Below are 26,501 nucleotides of genomic sequence, written 5' to 3'. Positions count from 1 at the left end.
ACATTACGTAAAACCGTACATTATGTAAGACATAAGTATCTCAACAATAATCTAGATCGCCAATATCAGGTCGGATAACAGTGTAACTTCCTATAAAATCTATGTACATTACTTATGTACTAGGTATGACTGATGGCATATAAAAAGTAGCAGTATGTTGCTCATCCCATGATAGTCAGCATCTAGGCGAATAAAGTTTAAATTCATAATTAAAAAAAAAGAAAAAACTATTAAGTACCTAAATTTCTAATTTAAATTTTCGGAAGAAATTCAATCGTGGTCCGAATCGAATCCAAATTTCATGATAACGATCAATGATCATACAATCATTTCATTTCACTAACAGAACAAGTAACTAATCGTGTAGACTGTAGACTATTCAGTAGGCTTATTTTATCCCGGTTCAACCTGAGCGCAGCCGGAGCAAACGGCTAGTAAATTGTCACTACATAGTATAATAAAACAAAGTCGTTTTCCCTGTCCCTATGTCCCTATCTATGCTTAAATCTTTAAAACTACGCAACAGATTTTGATGCGGTTTTTAAATAGATAGAGTGATTCAAGATGAAGGTATATAATTTATTATGTTTTAGACAAAGCGGGCGAAGCCGCGGGCGGAAAGCTAGTAAATTATAATTATAAAGTGAAATTGTTTAAAAAAAAACATAATATGTAATATACATATTTTATACAACTTCATAATATACAGGCGAACATCATAAGTTAATGTTTGAAAGTGAAAATATGCCTTTACATTTGCAGTGTTGCTAGTACACTTACATCATGTACAGTAGTAGAAATAACAGGATCAAATTGTATTCACCCTGTTAGGTCATCTTCTTTAAAGAGTTAATTCTTTAAAATAAAAAGGAATCGCCAAATGTTTTGATAAGCGTTAAACATGAAATCGGCTCGACCAATAATTCAGCAAATTTTTGATACTACGAAGATTCCTCTGAGCACGTACTAAAAAGAGGTAATAGGGGAGAACATCGTCTGCTGGGCAGCAATTGAAATAAAATATTTAATATTATCTTAAGGGCCGATTTTTCAATGCTTGGATAAAACTTGTTCGTCGTATAAAAAGACGGGTTGCACTCCGGTAGTGCCAGCAGAAATGAAAACTTGATTATTAACGTTGAGCATGTTTGGTATTTTGGAATGGTATCCGTCTTACGCTTTTTCGATCAGGTCACGTGTCCTGACGCGAGTTTCAGATTTTATACCCATTACAGAAAAAGTGCTCAACGCCGCTAAAGAAGTTTTCACTTCAAAACTACCAATTTTTATAAACGTATTCTAATTGCCCGTATTTGACAGTTTACGTGACATTTTAACATTATCGTGTAATACTTTATTTGACGGATAAGTTTTATCCAAGCATTGAAAAATCGGCCCTTAGGGCCGATTTTTCAATTTAATAGGTACGTTTTTAAAATGGTAGTTTTATACATTATTCGACGAATAAGTATTAACCAAGCATTGAAAAATCGGTCCTAAATGGTATAAAGGCATCATTTTATTTATGATTTTTGCTGAATTAGAATACTACCAAATCGATAACTGTAATGGTAGTTTTTATATTTAATAAGTGGCAACACTCAGTAAGTTTGACAGATGGCCAGCTGTGAACTGTGAATAGTGAAAAATATGTCGAAAAGTGTAGCTGTCCTTGATGTGTCATCCGTATTGATAATTTCCATGAAACGTGGTATAAAATTAATTTAGTGAGCTGAATAATACCCTTATTCATAAAAAATTCAACAACGTTTTGCATATCGCGACCTTTTAAACATAATCGCGAGCCTGCTTTGCTGGCAGGTATTGTGTTCTAATTAATTAACGAAATGTTTATGTAACGCAGTGTTATTCTAGTGCTGAGTGTTCGTTTTCTTTGTTTCAGATAGTAAGACGGAAAGTGTAAACATAAACGCTGGTGAACTTTGGAAAGCTTTATCATTGTGAGTGTGTAGTTGGCGATGAGGTTTTGAAGACGGGGACCATAGTGGATGCATAGAAAGTGGTGTAGCGCTCGCCCGGGCATGGTGCCGGGCAGGTAGCGGGCGCGGGCGGCCTGCGCAGGCCACACACAAGCAGCCGCGTTTCTCTCAGCGTCGTCTATGGCCGAGCAACTCATCACACCGTCGTCGCACTCTGCACTCACGAGAGAGTCCAGCAGGTAAGATCCCACTTATAAAATAATTCATAAAGTTAACTGTATTAACAATCTTGTTTGATTCTGCATTTTCAATAATTTTAACAGATTCTGCCGCTTTCACGACCATGTTATATAGGAATCAATTAAGTTAATAAGTCCAAAGCGTTGTAGGAATTTTTGAAACACTCATAAGGATTATGATACTTTCTTCAGCTTTATATGTTAAAATTTCTCAATTCCTGCATCCCTTTGTGAGGTACAGGGAAAATGCATTGTTTGTTATAGTGATTAATTTTCTCCTTACCTTACCGACAAGCCGCTTATTAGTTTTCTGTGTCCTGCCAGAGTGACACATTTTTTCTTAGTCCCCACCAGTAATTGAATCTGGGAGTTCTCCATTCTAGGCTTACATTTTACCCCTGTATGTAGAAATTATGCAGTCATTCTGTTGAGGATACTGAATAAAATAATTGTAAATAATACCAGTTGAATATCAGTGGATGCAATTCCATATGAAAAATTAAAAAAAAATTGAAATATGACATGCACTTTAGCAGTTCTTGGTTCCTTTGGGTGTCTGTTGTGACTTAAATAGTGTTGAAAAGAAAAAAATAATTATAGAAGAGTAAGAAATTGAACAAATTTAATTGAAAGGTTTCAAAAGGTTGTAAAATTGTGTTGAATTTGTGGATTCTTTGAAAAAACGAATTTAACATTTACATTACTTGATCAAATTTGATGACATTACTTGATCCAGTTTTAACTTTTATCTCTATTTGTTATAAAATCAAGGGATCTGAAGGGATATAAATTCAACAAAAAAGGTCGTGTTCCATCGTTACAATATTGTATTCACTGAAAAGTGCTTCATATTGGTTGAAATGGTTGTTAATCATCTCAATAGATGGCGCGCGGTGTGTCCCTTCAGACACAAAACTGAAAGAATAGAATAAATTTGATTGCTCTTGCGGGTCACGAGTGGCTGAGTTGGTCAGGCATCCGCCCCGGAATGGCGCGAAAGGATGCGGGTTCGAGTCCCGCCTCGTGATCGATTTTTTTCTATTCTTTATAAATTCATAATTACTCAAACGTTTTTATCCTTTAAGAGGATACGCAGCAAATATGTTTGAATGGTACTTTGTAAAGGTGACCCAGGGACCAGGACCCATATTTCATTAAATTTTTTAGTATTTTCTAAACAAAATTTATATTTTTTTAATTATACAATAATATGTATTACATAAAAAATTGATGACATATGTATAAGTAGAATATTAACTAGAAAAAAAAAACTTTTTCTGTCTTGATGGGTGTTTTTCCACCAGAGATGGAATATGCTATGCCATATCCGGATGTGTTTGATATCCACCAATCGTATAAATTGATACATATAGCATAGCACAGGTGGAAATGGATTCAACTAAGATATAATGTTTATTATGTGGAAGGATGTGTGCTATGGATGCGTGCGTACTATGGATGTGTGTCTTGGCTCGTTGTGAGTGGTATAGCTATGGCAGAGCGGAGCCTTCTTTCGATAGTTAGATGTACAATGGGTGAAATGTTAAATACTTTATCGCTCATGCGCGATTTCTTTCAAGCAACTTGAAGCTTCATTGTTACAAATGTATTATGTATACCATTTTAAAAGTTAAAATTTATTTACACCCTAGCTTTCTGTGCCTTTTTGAGGCATTTTCAATAAAAATGAATATTTTTTACAGGTCTTCTCCTAGCAGGGTGGTGGGCGGTCGGTGGTTACGTCAAGTGCGTAAAGCAAGCCGCAGCCGTCGAAGCAGACGAAACGCGACGTCGCCCTTGCCGCGTACCCACCGGCATCCTTCAGGCCGCGTGCCTGATTCGGAGCCTCAAACCAACGTCGAGTTACGTAGAAGTTCTCGTCTCGTTAACTCTCTGCCCAGATCTGATTACTCTATTTCGGAACGGTGGTCCTACGGAACAGACGTTTACGAAACTCGCTACGATACGACTGAATACAAACACGGAGATACACCTAGACATTCTGCCGGTGAACACTCTAAACGGCGTCGGACTTCTTCGCATGACAAGAAAAAACTCAAACGTCATTCCACATCCAATAGTAGTACTGCAGACGAGTGCGTAGCTTACTGCACACGCTCACGTACTGCTCTTAAATCAACAGAGAGTGTTTGTGAGCAAGTACCGAATAATATAAATACACCGACGACGCCACGTTCGTCTTTAAATCAATCTGCAGCAACTACTTCAACTCAACAGTACACGTTAAATCAGAGTGAAGGCGGATTATTGCCCCTGGACGAAAGAGATTTTGCGTATTCACCATTCAGCTCCTCTACTATCACTGAGCTATTAGATTCTGACTACTCCGTGTATAGCCCGACCGCTAGTCGAAGAAAAGGAAAGAAGAGGAAACGATCAACACATAGATCACTTTCACATAGAAAAAGTAGTAGCTGCTTAATTGATATCGAAGAGTGCAGGAAGAAGTTTAAAATAGAGTCTCAGGCAAAAGAAATTCCAGAGACAAATAAAAATACTTTCAGTGATAGAGGGATTCCTGAGCAAGATCCCGAGAAAGTTGACACACTTTCTGGACAGACAGCGTGTACATATTTACTACGAAATCGTCACAATCGTGATCTCGGCCCGCCCACTTCTACTGTTACTAGCGACAGTACAGGTAATCTATACACTTATCGACAACAACTATTATTTATGTCTCATTAAAAAAAATAAACAAATGTTTAATCATTAAAACGTCATTGCATACATAATATGTTTTAATGAATAAAGCGTTTATTACGTTGACATAATTGTGCTATTTAATGTTGAACTGAACCGCTCGGCTTATCAGACGTCTTATCACATATCAAGTGCAGTCATTTATGAAAGATAATGTATAGAAACATACACTAATAATAGTTATAATATTTCAGTAAACCCGTCAACAACTAGCGACGTGGTACAAAGTCAAACGACATTAGAACGTAAGACTGCTGCCGAAACTCGTGGGAGGACCACTACTCCACCACCATATAAAGATTTACAGGGTTTGTATCTCTTTCGTTTGTTTAAATTTTAATTTTTTTGAAATTTAGATGTAACAGTGATTGATTGTTTTTTTTCTTTTCCAGAAGCTAGTTCATCTAAACCGCATAGTTCAGACAGTAAACTACTTATAGTTCCACGAGACCTCCCCTATTTACGTCAAACTAACGCCAGAAGAGTAAGTTAATTGGAATGATGCACAGTTATTATACTTTATTTATGTTTTTAATGATGGTAATCAAAATCAACTTTACTAATGGTATCTCTCATTATATTGTGTTCCTAATTGTTTTGCATACAGATAATAATAATTATTTATCACTGATAAGCATTGTAACCTTTTTAAATTTAATAAAATTTTCATTTAGTCTGTGAAAGCTGGCTACTTGTTGGTTTATAATTTAATAAAATTTTTGGTATTGTGATTTATTCATCTTTTAATAAATTCAATTTCAAATTAACTTGTGATTCTCAGAGTATCGCTGCTGCAACGGGTGCGACCCTGGGTGCTTGCCTGACGAGAGGAGCCAGCACCTCTCAACGTCAGAGGCAGGAAACCTCTTCTAAGAGACAGGTTTGTATTCAATTGGAACAGATTGTTATAATAGTAACATGTATAACATACCAAAAATATATTAGACTAGTTACTTATATCATGGGGCTCATATTTCTTATATATTCATAATTATAATTAAATATATTTTACAGTCTATTTTTTTTATTAAAAATGTTCTTTTAATTTCCGAAGTGTATGTAGACAAAGCATAAATCTATTTTGTCCTAACAATTTTTTTTTTACCTTTTATTTATTAATAAAAAGGAGCGGGGCCTTTTTCTTGCCAATTTTTCCCCTTTCGCGATATACCCTCAATTTGTTTTGAATCATACATGTCTAAACAATATGATATTAACAAAGCTCAAATGTGGCGTATTTATCAAGGGTGAAACGGTTAGTGTGATAAGTGTTTATGGGCGGTGGTGACCACTTAACATAAGGCGGCCCACCTGCCTCTTTGCTTGCTCTGTAATATTGGCATGAAAAGAGCAACCATGGAGTTTCTTGTCGGTTCTTCTCCATAGATACTGCTTTCCGAATCGGTGGTAATTAAAAATATGTACTGACGATTCGAAAGTGCTTCTAAAAGAAGTCTAATTGAATAAATGTTTGAGTTTGAGTTTCTGATATAAAAAATGTGACGTATATCTGATGTGAACGTGTTTGTGCCGCAGTCGGGCGGGGGCGAGGACGCGGGCAGCAGCGCGGCGAGCGGGCGGCGTGCGCGCGCGCGCGACATGCCGCAGCCGCAACCGCACGCGCAATCTTCCTCCGCGCGCAGGGAAAAGAGGGGTGAGATATGTTTTTATTATTATTAGAAACATTTAACACAATATTTTTATGAATTTTAGATATGATTGTAAAATATTGTGCTATGAAATAATTAAGTATTATTATAATACATAATATAGTTGTTTTTTGTTCTGAGCAGTCTTTGTCCTAACCTAACCTAACCAAACTGATCTTAACAAAATTCAAATTCTTGATTGAATAACAATATGATAAATTTAAATTATAATTAGCTATTTAATACAATTTAGTATTTCTTTTGCATAAAAACAATCGTCAATAACTTGTATACATAATTATAATATTTTTTTTGCTACTCAGGTAAAGGCACTCTGGGTTCGTGCGCAAGCACTGGTGGTTCGTCCAGCCGGTCTCACTCCCAGGCAGTAACCACGGTAAGTGTATTTTATAATATATTTATTTATTCCGATTTCTATTGTCTATTTTATTGATGTATATTAAATTGTTTTTATTGTCAACAGGGTGCTGTAGCGTCAACATCGTCTACGCCGCCGGTGTCAGCTTCAGCGGTATCTATGCCTGATAACGCTTCAAATGATGCAAAGCCCAAGGGCAAAGGTAAATAACATACTTAGTTTTAATAGGCATCACCAGTGACGTTTTTAGTTAATATAATTTATTTTTACTGCCACGAATATTAAAGATTAAAGATATTAAATAACATAGAAATATCAATTCATACACAATGTAACATTTATTTAAAATGTTTATTTAATCAATTTTGTTGATCTCGATTTTTGTACACACATTCATATTTTATCAAGGAAGTTTCGATTCTTAACATACAGGTAGTGTTTCCTCTTTATGCCTCCACTGATCGAAACAGTTGTGATGCAGAAATGATATCGAACAAAACGATTGAATCTCGACTTTTGAATTCTTCTAAATACACTGCTCTGAAGTGTAATATAAATGCAGGTGAATGTTTATAATAATGTGTATGTGTGTAGCATCGTCACCGGCGGAGGAGTGCAGCGCGGGCGGCGGGGCGAGCGCGGGCGGCGCGGAGGAGTCCTCCTCGGAGGAGGGCGAAGTGGGCCGCCTGCAGGCGCTGCTCGAGGCGCGCGGCCTGCCGCCCCACCTGCTCGGCGCGCTCGGCCCGCGCATGCAGCACCTGTTGCATCGCACTGTTACCGCTAACTCGGGTTAGTTTGAACTCAATATGGAAAAGCATCAGCATGCTTACTATTCAATCACATAATATGTTTTTGGCTTGGGATCGTTACACTGTCATTTGATTTTGATTTAAATGACGGTTTGAAAATTAATGAAAGCATTTAATTGATAAAAAAGCTAAAATAATAAATGTGAAGACTAACAGTTTCAGAGAATGTCTTATTTGAGATAAAATATGTATTAAAATCTATCTAATCTAAAAACTCCACAATATGTAACAGTGCTTATGGCTGTTATATAACATAAAAAATGTTATATTGATCTACATAACAAAGCAAGTTAAAAATTTTCTTTATAAGTACTTGAACTACTAGAACTCATTTATTCTTATTTATCACAATAAACAAATCTACAATAATATACATCCATCCCACAGCGGCATCAAAAGCAGCCCAGTTGCTGGCCGGGCTGCAAGCGACCGGCGACGAGGGGCAGCAGCTGCAAGCCGTCATAGAGATGTGCCAACTGCTAGTGATGGGCAACGAGGACACGCTCGCCGGCTTCCCCGTGCGACAAGTCGTGCCCGCGCTCGTTAATTTGTTGGCAGCTGAACATAACTTTGATATGGTGAGGTTTTAATGATTTTATGTTGCAAAAAATGTAACCTTCACATTTTATTCGGGAAATAATTACTTTAGAAAGATACAATTCTGCGCTAAATCTTGTCAATACTGTGAAGGTAAATACTATGTAAATTTATGAAAGCTGATATTTAAAAGATCTACTTTTGTATATCGTTTATACTGATAGCTTGGAATAACTTATATAAAATTAATATTATAGTAAAAGTGTCCCCTGTAAAAGCCTAGCCTCTTTATCTTAAAAATTGTTCATGTGCATTAATATATTATTATTTCGTTTATTCATATTTTAACCAATCAAATAAATTTAACAGATGAACCACGCGTGTCGTGCGCTAACCTACATGTTGGAGGCTCTGCCACGCAGTAGCGGCGCCGTAGCTCTAGCAGTACCGGCATTCCTGGACAAACTGCAAGCGATCACTTGTATGGATGTCGCTGAACAGAGCCTTACAGCCCTGGATATGCTGTCGAGACGACACTCTAAGGCTATATTGCAAGCGGTGAGTACTTATTTCTTAATTATCTGATGCTGAAATAAAAATAAAAACCATTGTGAATGTGTATCTTTGTAAAAGTTAAATGAAATATATTTTTACTATATAAATGCAGTTTTTTAATGAAATTAAATCTATTATTTTAACTGATAACTTCGTTTTTTGATTTATTGTAGCCTATGTTCTTCCTCAGGGTCTAAAGATTATCTGTGCCAAGTTTCATCAAAATTGGTCCAGTAGTTTATGCGTGAAAACCATACATACATACAAACCTTTCCTCTTTATAATATTAGTGTAGATATATTTTAAATTAAAATGTATTTCGCAGCGTGGAGTATCAGCATGTCTTACATATTTGGACTTCTTTTCGATCAACGCTCAACGCGCGGCGCTGTCTATCACAGCTAATTGCTGTCAGAATCTCACCCCTGATGAGTTCCATCTAGTTAGGGACTCACTTCAACTACTGGCTAACAGGCAAGTTATATTTCTTTAAGATTGAAATAAAATTTCAATTTAGATTTCGAAGGATTTAAAATTTAATTCAATCTGTTACATTGTTACCCAGACTGACAATTCAAGATAAGAAGTCGGTAGAGTGCGTTTGCTTGGCGTTCTCTCGGCTCGTCGATAGCTTCCAACATGACCCATCTCGTCTTCAGGAAATCGCCACACCTGAATTGCTGACCAATCTGCAACAGCTTGTAAGTATTTTTAATTTTGTGTAAATTTTATTGGATAAAAATGTACTAGAAATATCTGTCATTGAATAAAACTAATTGAAATATCATTTCCATTATATGAATTATAAGGAGACTTATTTACAATGCCAATTCGTTTAAATTTCATTAATTTAAAATTACATTTTATCGTACGATGTTATGTATTACATTATACCTACGTACTTCTCGTGACTTTCATATTTCTTAAATTTGTTTTTTTTTACATTTGATGAAATGTGTGTTTACTCTAATACGTAATAGAATATTCATGTACATTGTACATATCACTACAAATCATTTTTTAAATACCAACTTACATCAGAAAATGAACGCGGCTTTATCATTTTTCCGGGAGGTGATGAACACTTAATATCACTTAACCTAGTGTACCGGAAGATGGTGAACACTTATTATCAGGTGGTTTATCGTATCTGGCGAATAAATAAACACAAATTGTCCCCAGTTGGTGGTGCAGCCGCCGCTGATCTCGGGCAACACGTTCATCACGGTGCTGCGGCTGCTGTGGGTGATGTGCGGCGCGTGCCCGCAGCTCGCGCTCGCGCTGCACTCGCGCTCCATCGCCGACACGCTGCTGTGTCTGCTCACCGGATCTACGGTGCATCATGAGGTTTGGAAACATAATTAGTTTTTATAGTTAACAGGTAACTTTATACGAGAGTTATTAATACGATAATAGTACCTAAGTTTATAATAATAAAAGGAAGTACAAAAATATACTTGTATGTACTTAAACAATTTTATAATTTTTCCCTTGCAGCAAGTTGAACTCTTGCCGAGGCTTCCACAAGAACTTTACGAAATAACTTGTCTGATTGGCGAGCTGATGCCCAGACTGCCCACTGATGGTATATTCTCTGTGGATTCGCATCTCGACCGGCCCTGGTCTGCCAACAACGAGCGCGGCGCCCAATGGCAGTGGAGGGATGATAGAGGTATAATGAAAATCCAAATAGTACCTATTAAAAAATTTATTACTAGTATATCTTTGTTATTAATATACTCATTTAACTAAGTTATACATATTTCATTTATAAATTAAGTTATGTTTATTTTCACTTTCTGATGCTTATTGTTCCCATATTAGTAAGTTTGATCTTTGGATATCTAGAACGAGTTTACCAGGAATATGTAGAACTTTAGTCTCTCAAGCACCGTACACAGAACAAATATAATGTTTACGCAAACAATTATGATCACACAGGTGTATGGAGATGTTATTCTTGGGCAGAATGTCGCGCGCTGGAGGCGGGCGCGGCGGCGGGCGAGGAGGAGGTGTGCCTGGCGACGCTCGGCCGCTCGTACACCGTGGACCTGACGGCGATGCAGCAGCTCAACGACCACACGGGCACCGCGCGCCCCGTGCAGCGCCTGCCGCCCGCCAGCGCGCCCGGCGCTGCGGCTAGTGCTGACGCGCAGGCGCCTGGTTAGTTTCTATCACTTATAATATTATTATTACTCTATTAAAAAATGCTTGAACTTGTGCTAATTCATATTTAGATTCTTTGCAATGGTTTTTTATTTTTTCATAAAACAATTCTACCTAATTGTTGCCAATAGGGCACATATCAAGCACGGTTATCTTTTGTTTTCTTCTATATATTTATGTGTGTGTTAAATAGTGTATTGTATTGTAATCTTTACATTATTATTTTAATAATGGATAACGGTTATAATTGTTCATTGCAAGTTTTTAATTAAGTAACTTTTTTTAATTTTAGTGTGCAAATTGGTCAGTTTTATGATCATAACAATGAATATGTAATGCGTGAAATGAGAATGTGTGTCGCTGTTTGCAGACCCGCGCATAGCGATGGTGCGCTCGAGCCCCGGGCTGGTGCGCGCGCTGCTGGCGGTGCTGCACGAGGTGTACTGGAGCTCGGCGGGGCCGGCCGTGCGCTCGCAGGCGCTCAAGGCGATCCTGCGCTGCGTCTACTACGCGGACGCCGCGCTCCTGCGGCAAGTGCTCAAGACGCAGGTGCGTGTCACGTGTGGATAATGGATATACACTTTGTTAACTTTTCTTTTTGTTGTTATAAATAATATTCTCCTCCTTGTTTCTAAAATTGAATATTTTAAATTAATTAAAATATGTAGCACTTCCATGCTAATCAAAACATGTACATTCTGGTCATATTTGCGAATCTGAATTGATATATCATTTTTTTAGTTATTATTTTCCTATTTCAAACAAAATCGATACAATGTTTGCAGATAAATTTCTAAACTCAAAAACAAGTTCTAATTAGGTGATTATTTACCAGGTTATATCATCACACATTGCTGGCATGATGGCTTCAAGCGACCTTCGCATTGTGGTCGGATCTCTCCAGCTAGCAGAAATACTAATGCAACGTTTGCCCGAAGAGATGGGTGTACAGTTCCGCCGAGAGGGCGTACTGCATCAAGTAGCACAGTTGGCTCAGAAGGCGCCTACTCCACAACCGGCTAGACAAGCTAAACTCAAGGTTTGTATTTATTTATTTGTTTGAAAAATTCTTAATTTGTGTCCGATTTTTTTTCACCTTCGAAAGATACATTTCGACTTTGTATATTTTTTTTATCCCAGTTCGACGTGAATTAATACAACATCTTATAGATTTTCTGACTTTTTACAATGTTTTGTTATATTTGTGTTTTTTAACAATTATTTTTGTATCAGATTCATTTATAATAATTATTAATCAAAATGATTGTTTGCAGTCACCAAGCGGAGCCAGTGTTCGCTCTAGCGGCAACTCATCGCCGCCCGCCTCTACATCGGCGTCTTCGCTCGAACACAACAATATTTCACTCGCTTTCTCCGCCTCTGGATCATTTATAGCTAGCACACTGTGTAAGTGTATATGTTTTAAATACCAATATTGTTAAAAACAATATGTATTACAAAATCAATGTGTTAAATTGAAATATTATGAATGGGTGTATTTATAATGAAACATTCAATGTCAATGGTAAAAGCTGTTCATAATATTTTTTATTTATTTATAGTAGCGGCCACTGAATCGACTGAACCCGGCCCCGCAACTTCGGCATCTACACACCAAACAACCACCACAGTACACAGGTGAGAAGAAAAATATTTAAAATATGAGATGATAAATGCATTCCTCATATTTAAACTACATATTTTTAATAAATAAATGCACATCAAATATGAATAAATGTCTAGAAATTGTTTCCTAACGGGCAGACTTCCCAGATTTACTTCGCTTTACACTTTTCATGTTCTTATGCATATACCTTTTCGTGTGTTCACTTTGAAAAAAAAAAGACTTCATATGCAATTAACGATATTACTAACGTGTCAGATCCAACAGCCCCCTGCAACTGGCGGACATGCTGAAGCGCAAGCGCGCGGTGAAGCGCTCGGGCGGCGCGGGCGCACGCCGGCCGCGCACTCGTGAGGAGGTGACGCTGGGGCATCATGCGCTGGCGGGACACACGAGCCAGCCGCACACGCCCTCCGTGTCTACTAATGTGGCGCATTGTATGTGTTTATTTTATTTAAAATCTAATTGAGTGATAATCTTTCTGTCAGTCATGCTTACTCTTCTTTGAGTTATAACACAGTTTGTATAAAAATGTTGTACAGATTACGATATCGCTTATTATTCACTGATTTATTTTATTATTATTATTCCATGTGATGTTCTTTGTTCAGATGACTTTTGTTCAGTTAAGAAAATAAAATGTATGTTGTATTACTGTTAATAATAAGTATAAAATAATATTGATTTAGTATCTCGTTTGGTGTGTTTTGAGAATACAATATCGTCGGTTGATCTTTAAAGTAAGATGCAATTTGTATCACATTTTCACAAAACTGTTTTCGCAGCGTCAAGCGTAGCAGCTGCGGGTCGGTCAGCGAGCCGTATGGGCGGCACGTCCAAAACGTCGTCATTCCTGTCGTCGCTGAACCCGTCACGCTGGGGCCGCTCGCCGCACGCGCACAAGGACACGGCACTGCTCGCTTCGCCGCCAGCTTCCGCTAATCTCTCGCTGCAGAATAAGTGAGTTATAGTTTTGTATTAGAAGAAATATTATTCAAAAGTTGTGTACTTTCCAATTTACTTTGCTTTATTCGAAAAATATTATTTTATTTTGGTCCAAGATAGGTAGAATTTAACCTTTCTATTAAAAGTTTGAGATGAAAGAAAATAAAAATAATGATCTCCACTTTTGGAAAAATGAATTGACTTTTATTTTATATACAACAATAATTTGTTTGAAATAACTAAATTGGTTTTTGTAAAATGTTTGTAACAAATGAAATAATATATTTCATATGAAAATGAAATATTCTTCTTTATTGTTTCTGACGTGCCTCGCTATTCGCAATTACTGATTCTATAACACGTTATACAGGGAGAAGGTGCGCGAGTGGATAGAGTGCGTAGCGGGTCGTCTGCAGCGCGAGTGGGGCGCGCTGGGCGGCGGCGCGGGCGCGCTGGAGCAGCTGGCCGCGCTGGCCGCCGCGCTGCCGCGCCGCGCGGACCACGCGCGCGCGCCGCTCGTCGTGCTGCGCGACACGCTGACACACCACGACCTGTCGCCATTCGAGGTATCTTTATGTATTTTAAGGCCTCAAAATGTTTCGCGACACTGTCAAATATTTAAATTATATTATTTGCAAGCATTTTACATGCAAACGTGATAATAAATCTTTATTTCCCGCGAGAAAAATTATATATTCTATAAATCGAAAACATGTAACAACATGAGGTAAACAAATAATATGTATCTTGTTTGTATCCAATTTATATATTAAAATTTTCTATTCTATTTTAAAATGGAAGGCAATAAACTACACACGTCTAGTCTAAATACATATTATATTTGTATGAAACAGATAAACCACTCGGGTGTGATTGGTGCCCTGTTGCAATTCTTGACTGGCTCGGACTCGGACACTGAGTCTACAGAGGGCGAGCGCGAGGGTGAAGGTGAAGGGCGGGATTCCGCAGAACAAATAGCTGCTTGTGAAGATCGTCTCCGTCTCTTCCTACACGTGTTCGCTGATATGCCATTAGCTCCAGAGTAAGTAAATTTATTCAATATTTAATTAATTGCTTTTTTCTGCCTGTCCAAATATGTTGATTTTTATAATTATGTTTAAAATTAATTTATATTTGTAAAACAATATTGTAACAACGTAAAACTTCAGCACATAACATTTTTTGTATATAGTAAAATCAGCTCGCAAAACCACACAGTGTAAGTGAAGTATAGATTTTATAACCGATGTGTTATATACTATAACGTATACGTTTTACAGCGAGGGCGAGTGGCTGGAGAAAGCAGGTGCAATGGGTGCATTCGCAGCAAGCGGTGCGGGTGCGCTGAGCGCTCTGGTGTGCAAGGTGAACGCGTGCGTGTCCCACTTGGAGCAGTTCCCGGTGCGCGTGCACGACCTGCCCGCGCGTCCTGCCACCTCCGCGCTCAAGTTCTTCAACACGCACCAGCTCATGGTGAGACATCGTTTTATTTAACTAAATTAACCAATGTGACAGTTATTTATAAAGGTTTAAAATTTTGCAAAATTTTTTGTTTGATGAAGTTTATATTTTAAATTTTAATACTGTATAAAATATAAATTACGACGAAATTAAAATCCGCCGAATATTTTAACATAATTTTTTTGATATTCTATCATTTGCTGCATTTTTCATTTCTAAAATAATGATTTTTTTCTTGTAGTGTGATCTCAAACGCCATCCTTCATGTAACACATTGAAGCAATGGAAGGGTGGTGTAGTACGGATAGACCCTCTAGCATTAGTACAAGCTATAGAACGGTAAGTAAAAGATAATAAATTCCAATCCCTGTTAACCGTATATGATATGTATGTAACGATATTATACCAAAGATATTTCTCTTGTAAAAGATAAAATAGGATAATAATAATAATAATGCATGTTGTTCAGGTATCTCGCGCAACGCGGTTACGCACAAGCCCGCAGCCGCGAGGGCGGTACGGGCCCGCACACGGATGACGAAGCGGGCTCCGACGACGATGTGGACGACACGCTCGCCACCACACACCACGCTACTACTGAGTTAGTATAATTAACACATTTCCAAGTACAATTCATCAAAAGTTATAGATAATTTATTAGTCTATGATCCGGGATTAGAAAAATATACCCTCATCTATTATTATTAGATGAAATATTTTTTTTATAGGCTGATTTCAATGTCATGAATTTTTAAAAACAATCTCTGCTACCATAAGTTAGCTGCAAGTTAATTTCTTGTATTTACAGTGCGGATCACAAATTGGAATTCCTAATTGGAGACACGGTACTACCGTATAATATGACTGTATATCAAGCCGTGAGACAATTCAGCGAACAGAATGATGCAGACACAGACACAGAAACTCCTTTAGGTAAGCCAACATTTAGAAATAATATGTAAAGTAGTCGGTTAAAAAGGCAAGCTACTTTACTAACGTTGTGAGCAATAAATAATAATATTGTGTATAATTTCAGCTAACGCCGGTATTTGGGTGCAAACGCACACGATCTATTACCGTGCTATAGAAGGCGGCGAGCAACCGCGCACTGACGCAGCCGCTTCGCGTAAGGGGAAAGGACAACCTACAAAAATGTCGTCGAGACGTAAACCTGACTTATTATGGACTGGTAATACATGTTTTGTGTTCATTTAAATTTTAAAATGTAGCAATAGCGTATGACCAAAAATTTAGGAATTAATTTTTTTTGTCTAATTAGTTAAAACTTATGTTTTTTAGAAAAAAGTCGACTTTCAGTTTACTGCATTATTTAAAAACAAAGTTACTTAATACTCGATGTTTAACGATTAAGGTTACAAACATATTTGTACAGGATGCTATGCGTTTGCGCAGAGAACATCCGATTAGTTAAAAATCGTGTCATTAATAACTTTTTTATTGACATAGATGGCGTGTGATTCGATAAAGTATTGTTACTTTTTTCATTTATGTTAATTGTTGGCATACAGGCCGCGTGCCAACTAAAAGTTTAATTACTAATGTGATGTATGTGTACAGAGGGCGTGGTCCCGTCCCGCGCGCGCTCCGTAGCGGTAATGCTGCGCGCGGGCGGCGGCGCGGGCGCGTGGGGCGGCGAGGTGCGCGACGCGTCGCTGCCCGCGCTGTCGCTGCTGCGGGCGCTGCACGCGCTCTCGCGCCACTGGCACACGCTGTACCGCGCCGCCTGCCTGCCCGACCACCGCCCGCTCGTGCCCAACTCAGAGTTCATTAATAATAAGGTACACTCTTTTAGATACTGAAGTGTAAACTTGAACGATGCTAAACATCGCTGTGATTTGAAAATCGATTTTTGTAGGTAACAAAGAATCTTCACAGGCGATTATAAAAATTTTACAGCTTAATTCAATAAATATTTAAAATCTTTTGTACTTGAAATTATACATTTACTTGTACTAATTGTGATGTTACTATTTTACAGCTCGCTGCCAAAGCAAATCGCCAACTGCAAGATCCATTAGTGATCATGACAGGAAACTTACCACCTTGGCTAAAGAAAATTGCGTATGCATGGTGAGTTCACAATTGGATGTTTGTGTATAACTATGATTTTAAGTTGCCCTATAGTTTGATCGGTCAGAGGATCAGATCAGAGGATATTATGTCAAAATAATCATCAATCAAAGTTGAAAAAATGATGTTTGTTTAGTTGTTTGTTTCCTCAATGTTATACATCATAGATTATATCGTTTTGAGTATAATATATACGCAATCAATTACGTCCCATGTATATATTTATTTAACTTTCACTTTGTACCCTAGCCCGTTCGTGCTGCCGTTCGAGTGCCGGCACCTGCTGTTCTACGTGGTGTCGTTCGACCGGGACCGCGCGCTGCAGCGGCTGCTGGAGGCGGGCGGCGAGCGCGGGCCGGCGCCGGGCTCCAGCGACACGGAGCGGGTCGCGCCGCGCCTCGACCGCCGCAAGCGCACCGTGCAGCGCCACAACGTGCTGCGCCAGGCCGAGCACGTCATGCACGAGTTTGCGCACTCCAAGGTAACAACACACGGAGCGGGTCGCGCCGCGCCTCGACCGCCGCAAGCGCACCGTGCAGCGCCACAACGTGCTGCGCCAGGCCGAGCACGTCATGCACGAGTTTGCGCACTCCAAGGTAACAACACACGGAGCGGGTCGCGCCGCGCCTCGACCGCCGCAAGCGCACCGTGCAGCGCCACAACGTGCTGCGCCAGGCCGAGCACGTCATGCACGAGTTTGCGCACTCCAAGGTAACAACACACGGAGCGGGTCGCGCCGCGCCTCGACCGCCGCAAGCGCACCGTGCAGCGCCACAACGTGCTGCGCCAGGCCGAGCACGTCATGCACGAGTTTGCGCACTCCAAGGTAACAACACACGGAGCGGGTCGCGCCGCGCCTCGACCGCCGCAAGCGCACCGTGCAGCGCCACAACGTGCTGCGCCAGGCCGAGCACGTCATGCACGAGTTTGCGCACTCCAAGGTAACAACACACGGAGCGGGTCGCGCCGCGCCTCGACCGCCGCAAGCGCACCGTGCAGCGCCACAACGTGCTGCGCCAGGCCGAGCACGTCATGCACGAGTTTGCGCACTCCAAGGTAACAACACACGGAGCGGGTCGCGCCGCGCCTCGACCGCCGCAAGCGCACCGTGCAGCGCCACAACGTGCTGCGCCAGGCCGAGCACGTCATGCACGAGTTTGCGCACTCCAAGGTAACAACACACGGAGCGGGTCGCGCCGCGCCTCGACCGCCGCAAGCGCACCGTGCAGCGCCACAACGTGCTGCGCCAGGCCGAGCACGTCATGCACGAGTTTGCGCACTCCAAGGTAACAACACACGGAGCGGGTCGCGCCGCGCCTCGACCGCCGCAAGCGCACCGTGCAGCGCCACAACGTGCTGCGCCAGGCCGAGCACGTCATGCACGAGTTTGCGCACTCCAAGGTAACAACACACGGAGCGGGTCGCGCCGCGCCTCGACCGCCGCAAGCGCACCGTGCAGCGCCACAACGTGCTGCGCCAGGCCGAGCACGTCATGCACGAGTTTGCGCACTCCAAGGTCACTACTCGCTTCCCACACCACCACATCAACTATAGCAGGAGAAATATGTATCAACGGGATATACCATATTTTTAGTTTATAAATTAATGTATCCTATATAAAGAATTTTTCATTCATTTCTTTCATTCATTCATTCATATTTATTTCATACTATTAATTCATGATATATGATGTATGGTCTGTTATTACATCAAGCTAAAATTGTTATAACAATAGTAATAACATCGCAACAAAATGTATGTATTGAATAAAAAGTTATCTATTATTGCCTTATTAAATCCTTCATATTTTAATTCAATTGTATACTGAATATAATTCAATAAATTTATGTTCCAGGCTCTTCTTGAAATACAATATGAAAACGAAGTCGGTACCGGTTTGGGACCGACATTAGAATTTTACGCGCTCGTTTCGCAAGAATTGCAACGGGCTGATCTCGACTTGTGGCACGGTAGTGAGAACTTCAAGCAGAAGCCGACCTCCTTTGGCGGCGAGATAGTGAAGAGCCAACCGACTGTAGTCTCCGACCGGTCGTCCGACGCGGCTGCGCGATTGGCTTCCTCAGTACGCGATGCCCTCAACCTTGACGAGGATCGCTCCCCGGAGCCTTCGGAATTAGAAAAGGAAACTTCGATACCGTCTCCGGCACCAGATGCTACGTATGTGTCGTGGCCTTGCGGTCTCTTCCCTCAAGCGATCGGACGCAACGCAAGAGCGTCACATCTTTCCAGAGTCAAAGCGAAATTCCGCTTCCTTGGCAAATTTATGGCCAAAGCTGTTATGGATTCCAGAATGGTAATTATTTCTAATTTCCCACTTCTGATATTGGTTTACCTTATTTTCTTTTAAACTTTATAACTTTTAATATTATGTTTTTGTCATTTTTCAAAATGTCAAAACAATCTTTTCAAGGTATATTTAAAAACATAACGTGTATGTTAGGTGGACATCCCGCTGTCGGTGTCGATGTACCGCTGGGCGGTGAGCGAGCAGCAGTGGCTGGGGCTGAGCGACGTGCGGCACGTGGCGCCGGAGCTGTGGCGCTCGCTGTGCCGCCTGCGGCGCGTGGCCGAGCGCGCGCAGGCCCTCGCTGCTGACACCCGCCACTCGCCCGACCAGCGGAATCAGATGGTATGTACCATTTTGTTTATATATGTAAAGATTTTTACACACACAACATATTTCAGTAACTCTTATGTGGATAAATATTAGCTTACAAATAGTGATAAGTAAATTTTATGGAACTATCATAGATTCAGATAAGAAAAAGCCGACATTAATGTGATAACAACCCCCGCTAATAATCGTGACCATATGCACTTTAAAAATGTCCAGCGCTAGATAGAGAAATTGCAACATATTGTACTGTATAACAACATGTTTAAATATTTACTATGCAGTCATATTATTTCATTTATTTCGTAACACCTATTATTCATTCGAAACTTATTGAAATTATTGTAATAACCTAAAATAATAATGATTGTACATATAGATAAACGCACTGGAGCTGGACGGATGCCCCATCGAGGAGCTGGGGCTGGACTTCATCCTGCCGGGCGACGGGTGCACGGAGCTGCGGCGCGGCGGCCGCGACATGCCCGTCACCGCGCACAACCTGCACCAGTACATTGCGCTCGTCACGCACTGGCTGCTCTATGAAGGTATGGACTATATATTCATCTGTTTTAATGTTTTTTTTCTCCCTTTCAATTATAGTGGTGATGTGGATATCATATTATGTGCATGGAATAAAATGAATCAAATAAATTGTTAATCCTGTCTGTGTGGCTCATCTATGTAGATCCCTCTACTAATAGTCTAATGTATACAATTTCATTTGATACAGGTGTTATAAAGCAGATGGAAGCGTTTAAAGAAGGATTTGAATCAGTATTCCCATTAGCAAATCTCAAGATTTTCTATCCAGAAGAATTGGAGCAAGTGTTCTGTGGCAGTCCGTCAGGTATGGAAATGTGTTGTTTCCTGTTTATAATTTGACAGTCATAGACAGTAGCTTATACTTATGCCAAATACTTGGCTCTTAGCCAGTCTCAGTGTGATGAATAATATTTTATCACATTGATTACCCTGAATATGATTATTATATTATAAAGCTGAAGAGTTTGTTTGTTTGTTTGTTTGAACGCGCTAATCTCGGGAATTACTAGTCCGATTTGAAAAATTCTTTCGGTGTTTGATAGCCCATTTATCGAGGAAGGCTTATAGGATATATCATCATGCTAAGACCAACAGGAGCGGAGCAATGCGGGTGAAACCGCGGGGAACAGCTAGTAATGAATATGATTGATAGGCTTGGTTTTTTACTTTTCCTATGGACCTGTGACTATAACAGAAATGATTGTTGTGTGTTTATTTAATATGATAGAGTAAACTAGATTACTTAACTAATTTTAAAATTATATTTGAGCATTCTTTCAGAGCAACTATGTATACTTACTATTTATTTCTATCAATATGCTTTGCTTTTCTTTTCTGTTTGTTTAAAGAAAAATTTTAATTTTTGTATTCTTAAAAAAAATGTAACAGGCGGTCGAGAGCAGCGCTGGGAGCCGCGCATGCTGGCGGAGTGCATCCGGCCGGACCACGGCTACAACGCGGAGTCGCGCGCCATCCGCATGCTGATCGACATCCTCGCGTCCTACAGCCGCGACGAGCAGCGGCTCTTCCTGCAGTTCGTCACTGGGAGCCCGCGCTTGCCCACCGGAGGTACTTTATCTTTACACCTATTGAGTCATTTTGAAAATAAAAGTTGTATCCATTTATATAGCATTGTACCTTTCCCCTGAAATCTCCCATTGTATGTATGTATGTTATGTTGCTTATATAACCTTCACATTTAAGTCAATTTCGATAATCTGGTTAATGGTTTTGATTATGAGTCAAAGTAAATCAAACAAAAAAGTGAAAACTATTTAGAATTTAGTTTGGTTAATTTAGTTTTAATAAATTTATATTTTATAAGAGCCTGGAAATCCCATATATTTTATAGATCATAGAGCTATAATAGCAAATCACCGTCTTTGTTTTGTAAAGTATAGCTGTATAATATGTATTGCATGGTGACAGGGTTCAAGTCGCTGAACCCGCCGCTGACGGTGGTGCGCAAGTCGCTGGAGTCGTCGCTGGACCCGGACGAGTACCTGCCGTCGGTGATGACGTGCGTCAACTACCTCAAGCTGCCCGACTACAGCAGCGCCGAGGTGATGCGCGCCAAGCTGCGGCTCGCGGCCTCCGAGGGCCAGCATTCCTTCCACCTCTCGTAAATTCTCATTGTGAATGTGCTTCGTACCTCCAGATCTTGTATACATGTTTGAATGTGGTTAGTGATATTCATAATTTCTATGTAAAACCTACGCGCAGCCCCCGGACTGCTGTTTATGTGCAATCGAGTGATTTATTTCAACTGTGCGACAGACACTGAAAGTGCTGTGTTCTATAATGTTTGTTTTCCTTTAGATTTATTTAGATTACAGAGATATGTTAATAATTATATTTTGTGTTAATTTAATGTGATAGTCTTGTATATTTCTTTATCAACATTTAGAGAGACTATTGATTCTCCATTTATTATAATAAGTGTGATGTGGACTATGGCTTCAGAAAACTGTGTGCAACCCTCGTGGCGGAAGCTGGAAGCTCATCATAGATGCCACCATTGATTTCTTAATAAAAATTATCTCTTAAGCTATTTTTGAAGGACCATTGATAGTCTCTTTGTGAACTTCTATCTGTTAACATAGCATTTACTACCAAATGGTGTATGTTTTGAGTAATATTTAAGTATCATAAAGGAATTAAAAAAAAGTGCAAAATTTAATATGTAACAATTTCAATACAACCATGTAAACAATATTCATCTTATATGGCGTTTTATTTTCTTTCCTTTATTCCTTTTATTATAATGGTAATATGGCGGTCGATATCAATATAGCATCAAGCCAGTAATCACACTCAACCTGTTAAAAAGATACTGGGTTACGAGGAGATGTAGTGAAAAACAAAAATAACAGCAATAATTTAATTAATGAAAGGATATTTACATTGTTGTCACTGATAAAAAAAAATATTTCCAACACCTATCACCATTATAAACACTTTCTTTAATATAAAGTGTAACTACACCTACACCTATATTTCAAGACGATAAATTTTTTCCAAATTATATTCAGAACATGCTAAATGTTCTAAGTAATTTTTGTATTATTTATTTAAACAAAATGAAATACATCTTGTACACCACTATGTAACACCAGAACTTAAATTGTCTATGTGATGATTCTGAGAAAGTTACTTAGTTCAAGTAGCCCTTTCAATAAAGAAGAAACACAAATAGTAAGTAATATAAGTTCTACAACTTTCACTTAACTGTAAACAAACTATAAATTGGAATGACAGGTCTATCTTATCATGAACTTGATGAAATTGTTAAACTAAAACTAAATTGCATACAATGTACAAAAAGGGACACATTATAGTACCATGGCGAGCCATCCAAGAATAAGACAAGATCCTCCAATTGGTGTAAGTCTTCGTAGAGCCCTCTCTCCTGTGAAGGCATGATAATAGCATGTTCCACAAAACAGGCCCATTCCAGTGATGAAGAAAGAACCAGCCTGAAAATTATTGCAAAAAGATACATAAAACATAACAATGAATATCAAGTAGATTATAATAAGGAAAAAATAAAATTAGTATAACATGACTTCTATCTATTGTTTCTTCTAGATAAAAATAGTCTTTGTAGATTTTCACAATATTCAATTTAACTTTACTTAACTTAATTTTAATATTGTGAAAATCATAATATTACTGCAGTACAAAATGCCTGACTATGAATGACTATTTATAGAGCTAATAATTGAAACACATAAATATAAGGTATAAGTACACTCAAATAGAAGGGTTAGCCTCTCTGTGAGAGGCTAAACCCTGATTTCTCATTGGATTAATAGAATAAGTACTTGGAAATTATAATTCCACATTTAATAAAATACATTACTGTCTCGGTCTGGCATGACACAGAAGACTGATCACCTACTTGTCCCTAGAGAAAATTGATCAGTGAAACAGCGAATAACGGCAGCGCAATGAGCAGTCCGAGGACCATAGTGTGGCTGCAGTATTACATGGGGCTTCACAACTCACTTATAATGATAGATTAACATCAATTGATTTTTATTATATTTTAAAACTTACGATATAAGGTCGTCGGCATAAGGGCACCGTCATTAAAGCTAATGTGTGCAGAAAGTGGAATCTATTAGCAGTTTCAAAGATTTTCTTCAAGTCTTCCTTAGATTCAGTTTCTGGAAAAGTGCGGTGTGCTCCCATAGCCCCTAAAACCACGGCGACTGCACCACTTAATCCTGCAAGCCTTACAAAAGGTCCTGCTTGTTGCGCTAATTCCCAAAGAGGCATTTTTAAAATTATGGGAGGAGGTGCCTTTTCTATTGTCTTAGTTTTAAAAACTCCCTGTGAAAAGCACATATACTCTAATTAATAATATATCCATTTAAAGCAGTGTTTTAGTTCAATTAATATCAAATATTTATCAGCTAATCTACTGATATCATATTGTTAGCTTCATCATGCAGAAAATTAAGGTAACTTACGATACTGCGCAAAACATTCATTGCACCCTCCGTCACCGTATTTATCATTAAGGTATCGACGAAGTTAACCATACCTTTATCGTCCCAGTATAAATAATACAAGAATATTGTTAGACAACTTGATTTAAAAAATAATCAATACTATTAGTAAGTTCTTTAAAGAAACGAATCTTCAATGGCGGCGCTTATCATTCCCTCTCGCTCACACACGGCCGTACGGTATGCAAAAAAAAATGAAAAAATAAAATCACTAAAATGTATTTGATTTTCCCTATAATAGTTTTAATTATAAATTTACAATGACAATTATGCATTTGCGAAAGTAAATAATGTTTTATTGGAATTTGACAAAATATGTTCTTTGGGAAAAGTTGTTCAGTTTTATGGGCTTATTACAAGTATTATGGGGATTTTATTACATTCTGTATACGTAAATATGATAATTCATATAAATACACAAATACAATAACAAAAAAGTTTGTCAACAAACAATTTGAAATAATTAATAAAATAATTATCAATTTACGTTATTTTTATTTTCTTTTTTGCTGATCCTACCATCTGTCAAAGTCAGCTTTGGCCGCCATTGAAGATTCGTTTCTTTATTGAACTGACTAATACCTTGAGTCTCCAAGCCCTTCAGGAATGACAATTGAAAATCAAATATTTATATGACAATTGACAGCAGACAGAGACAGATAACACCGAGGATAACACTGACAGATAGTCACCTAACACCTCATGAAACCTTACCTAATGCCTAAAACCTAGAGCATTAAATTATTAGCATGAAAATATAGATTACAGGGTGTCTCATGGAATGAAGTATGGATATACCCAAGAAGCTTATATCTAATACACTGGAGATTGCACTATGACCAACAACTTGTAACAAGAAAATATGACCTTGAATGACGCCTGTATGTTTTTTTTATCCCTTTCACACCAACTTGCCAAGTTAGGTGCCATAAAAGGGCCCATAAAAAAATAAAAAGAATTTCTTGTAATGTCATTTTGTCTGATCTTTTGGCGCATCCACATTCCACACATGCCGCCGGGTTTCAGACTCTTTTATTTTCTTGATACTTTTATAAAAAGTACTGCACTAAAACTACTAGAGATAAACTACGATAACATGGCGCGCCCCTCCAAAATTCAAAACGTTTGAAAGTATTTGTGAAAGTATTTACAATGCACCACCAAGATTCACAACGCATGTGTGCGTAATGAGACGGCCGTCAAACAAAAACAAATCCACGGATTTGTTGCTCGACTAGTCACGCTCTAATCGCTCATTAGGTATTATTAGTAATGGCGCTGCACTGACGTATTCTATGAAAACGACACGTGCGTTGTCTTGGGTGCTCGGCAACATATGATTAGTTGACCAACAAATAAAGTACTAAAGACGAATACGTACAACTACATACAAACTCCTTCGTAAGGATGTCACTAAACACATTGAAACAGTAATTTGGAGGGGCGCGCCATGTTATCGTAGTTTATCTCTACTAAACTATCATCCCAGTTAAATTTTGACATTTCGTTATTTACATATTATTAAATTATTAAAATTATGTTATAAAGCTGCGCGTGCCGCAGGTAAAAGAGGCAAATGCCGGCGGCATGGCACTTTCATGACATTTGTATGGCACTTGCGTGGCACTTCATGATGAGATTTTTTACTGTGTTTTTGAAGTGAAACTACTACTATAACGGGGTTGGAAAAAAATTTAGTGTAACATTTTTTCGTTACTCGTGACATTTTTCCGTTACGCGCCATCTTTGTTTCGACGTATTTCTGTAAAGTTGCATACTTATAGTAAATTATTTTTTGAAAAATAAGGTTATAAAGAAGTTTCACTTCTTACGTGTGTACTAGTACACGCACACATTTTTTTTAAATAGATACCTCGGGCTTTTCAACTACACAGGGTATCCCAAGAAGTAGTGATATGTACTGAAGCTGGGAGGTAGAGGACCTAGAGGGCTATCCGAATCACCCCCATGTATGTTTATGCGATTTTTCGTATTTTCGGAGTTTTTTTTTTTTTATTTCACCTATCGCCGAGTACCTATGATGCGATGGCGTGGATGTCCCGTGATGAAAGGGACGCCCTGTATAAAACAGATCAAATAGGTGATTCAACTACTGATTCTATATTTATTTTAGAAAGGATGAAAAAAATAAACGCCACAATATCCATACAAAAAAATTTAATACAAT

General features: G+C 38.9%; 2 protein-coding genes across 2 annotated transcripts; one reads left to right on the top strand and one right to left on the bottom strand.

Annotated features, from left to right (window-relative positions):
- Positions 1-1,620: 1,620 nt before the first annotated feature.
- ctrip (E3 ubiquitin-protein ligase ctrip) lies at positions 1,621-22,523 on the top strand. The gene is made up of 39 exons (XM_090119692.1): positions 1,621-1,821; positions 1,904-2,179; positions 3,883-4,841; positions 5,098-5,211; positions 5,296-5,387; positions 5,685-5,783; positions 6,440-6,557; positions 6,876-6,949; positions 7,037-7,133; positions 7,526-7,720; positions 8,128-8,318; positions 8,647-8,835; positions 9,158-9,306; positions 9,398-9,533; positions 10,015-10,179; positions 10,330-10,504; positions 10,774-10,995; positions 11,369-11,547; positions 11,834-12,037; positions 12,273-12,405; positions 12,561-12,636; positions 12,881-13,059; positions 13,408-13,582; positions 13,938-14,133; positions 14,422-14,609; positions 14,848-15,040; positions 15,270-15,367; positions 15,498-15,629; positions 15,837-15,961; positions 16,065-16,217; positions 16,607-16,827; positions 17,028-17,119; positions 17,369-17,600; positions 18,975-19,433; positions 19,581-19,769; positions 20,134-20,302; positions 20,488-20,604; positions 21,189-21,368; positions 21,729-22,523. The coding sequence occupies exons 2-39, from the start codon at positions 2,121-2,123 to the stop codon at positions 21,923-21,925; spliced, it is 6,921 nt and encodes a 2,306-aa protein (XP_089975818.1). The 5' UTR covers positions 1,621-1,821; positions 1,904-2,120; the 3' UTR covers positions 21,926-22,523.
- Positions 22,524-23,128: 605 nt separating this feature from the next.
- Positions 23,129-24,921, bottom strand: LOC149909638 (transmembrane protein 256 homolog). Its single transcript, XM_090119691.1, has 4 exons — positions 24,895-24,921; positions 24,275-24,418; positions 23,859-24,134; positions 23,129-23,275 (listed from the first exon to the last, which is right to left on the bottom strand). The coding sequence occupies exons 2-4, from the start codon at positions 24,344-24,346 to the stop codon at positions 23,132-23,134; spliced, it is 492 nt and encodes a 163-aa protein (XP_089975817.1). The 5' UTR covers positions 24,347-24,418; positions 24,895-24,921; the 3' UTR covers positions 23,129-23,131.
- Positions 24,922-26,501: the final 1,580 nt, after the last annotated feature.

This window comes from Colias eurytheme, chromosome 3, assembly GCF_061535395.1.
Source record: "Colias eurytheme isolate Ceu_HAF_F1 chromosome 3, ilColEury1 Martin Lab GWU primary, whole genome shotgun sequence".
NCBI classification, from domain to species: domain Eukaryota; kingdom Metazoa; phylum Arthropoda; class Insecta; order Lepidoptera; family Pieridae; genus Colias; species Colias eurytheme.
This window is presented reverse-complemented; position numbering and strand designations above follow the sequence as displayed.

What these genes read in the sequence shown, in the direction of transcription:
- ctrip (XM_090119692.1), top strand. Translation starts at nt 2,121, where the DNA reads ATGGCCGAGCAACTCATCACACCGTCGTCGCACTCTGCACTCACGAGA. An exon ending in CTAAGGCTATATTGCAAGCG is followed by an intron (nt 8,836 to 9,157) that starts GTGAGTACTTAT and finishes TGTATTTCGCAG; the next exon opens with CGTGGAGTATCAGCATGTCT. An exon ending in CAGAGTTCATTAATAATAAG is followed by an intron (nt 16,828 to 17,027) that starts GTACACTCTTTT and finishes ACTATTTTACAG; the next exon opens with CTCGCTGCCAAAGCAAATCG.
- LOC149909638 (XM_090119691.1), bottom strand. Translation starts at nt 24,346, where the DNA reads ATGGTTAACTTCGTCGATACCTTAATGATAAATACGGTGACGGAGGGT. An exon ending in TGAATGTTTTGCGCAGTATC is followed by an intron (nt 24,135 to 24,274) that starts GTAAGTTACCTT and finishes TGCTTTTCACAG; the next exon opens with GGAGTTTTTAAAACTAAGAC. An exon ending in TATGCCGACGACCTTATATC is followed by an intron (nt 23,276 to 23,858) that starts GTAAGTTTTAAA and finishes AATAATTTTCAG; the next exon opens with GCTGGTTCTTTCTTCATCAC.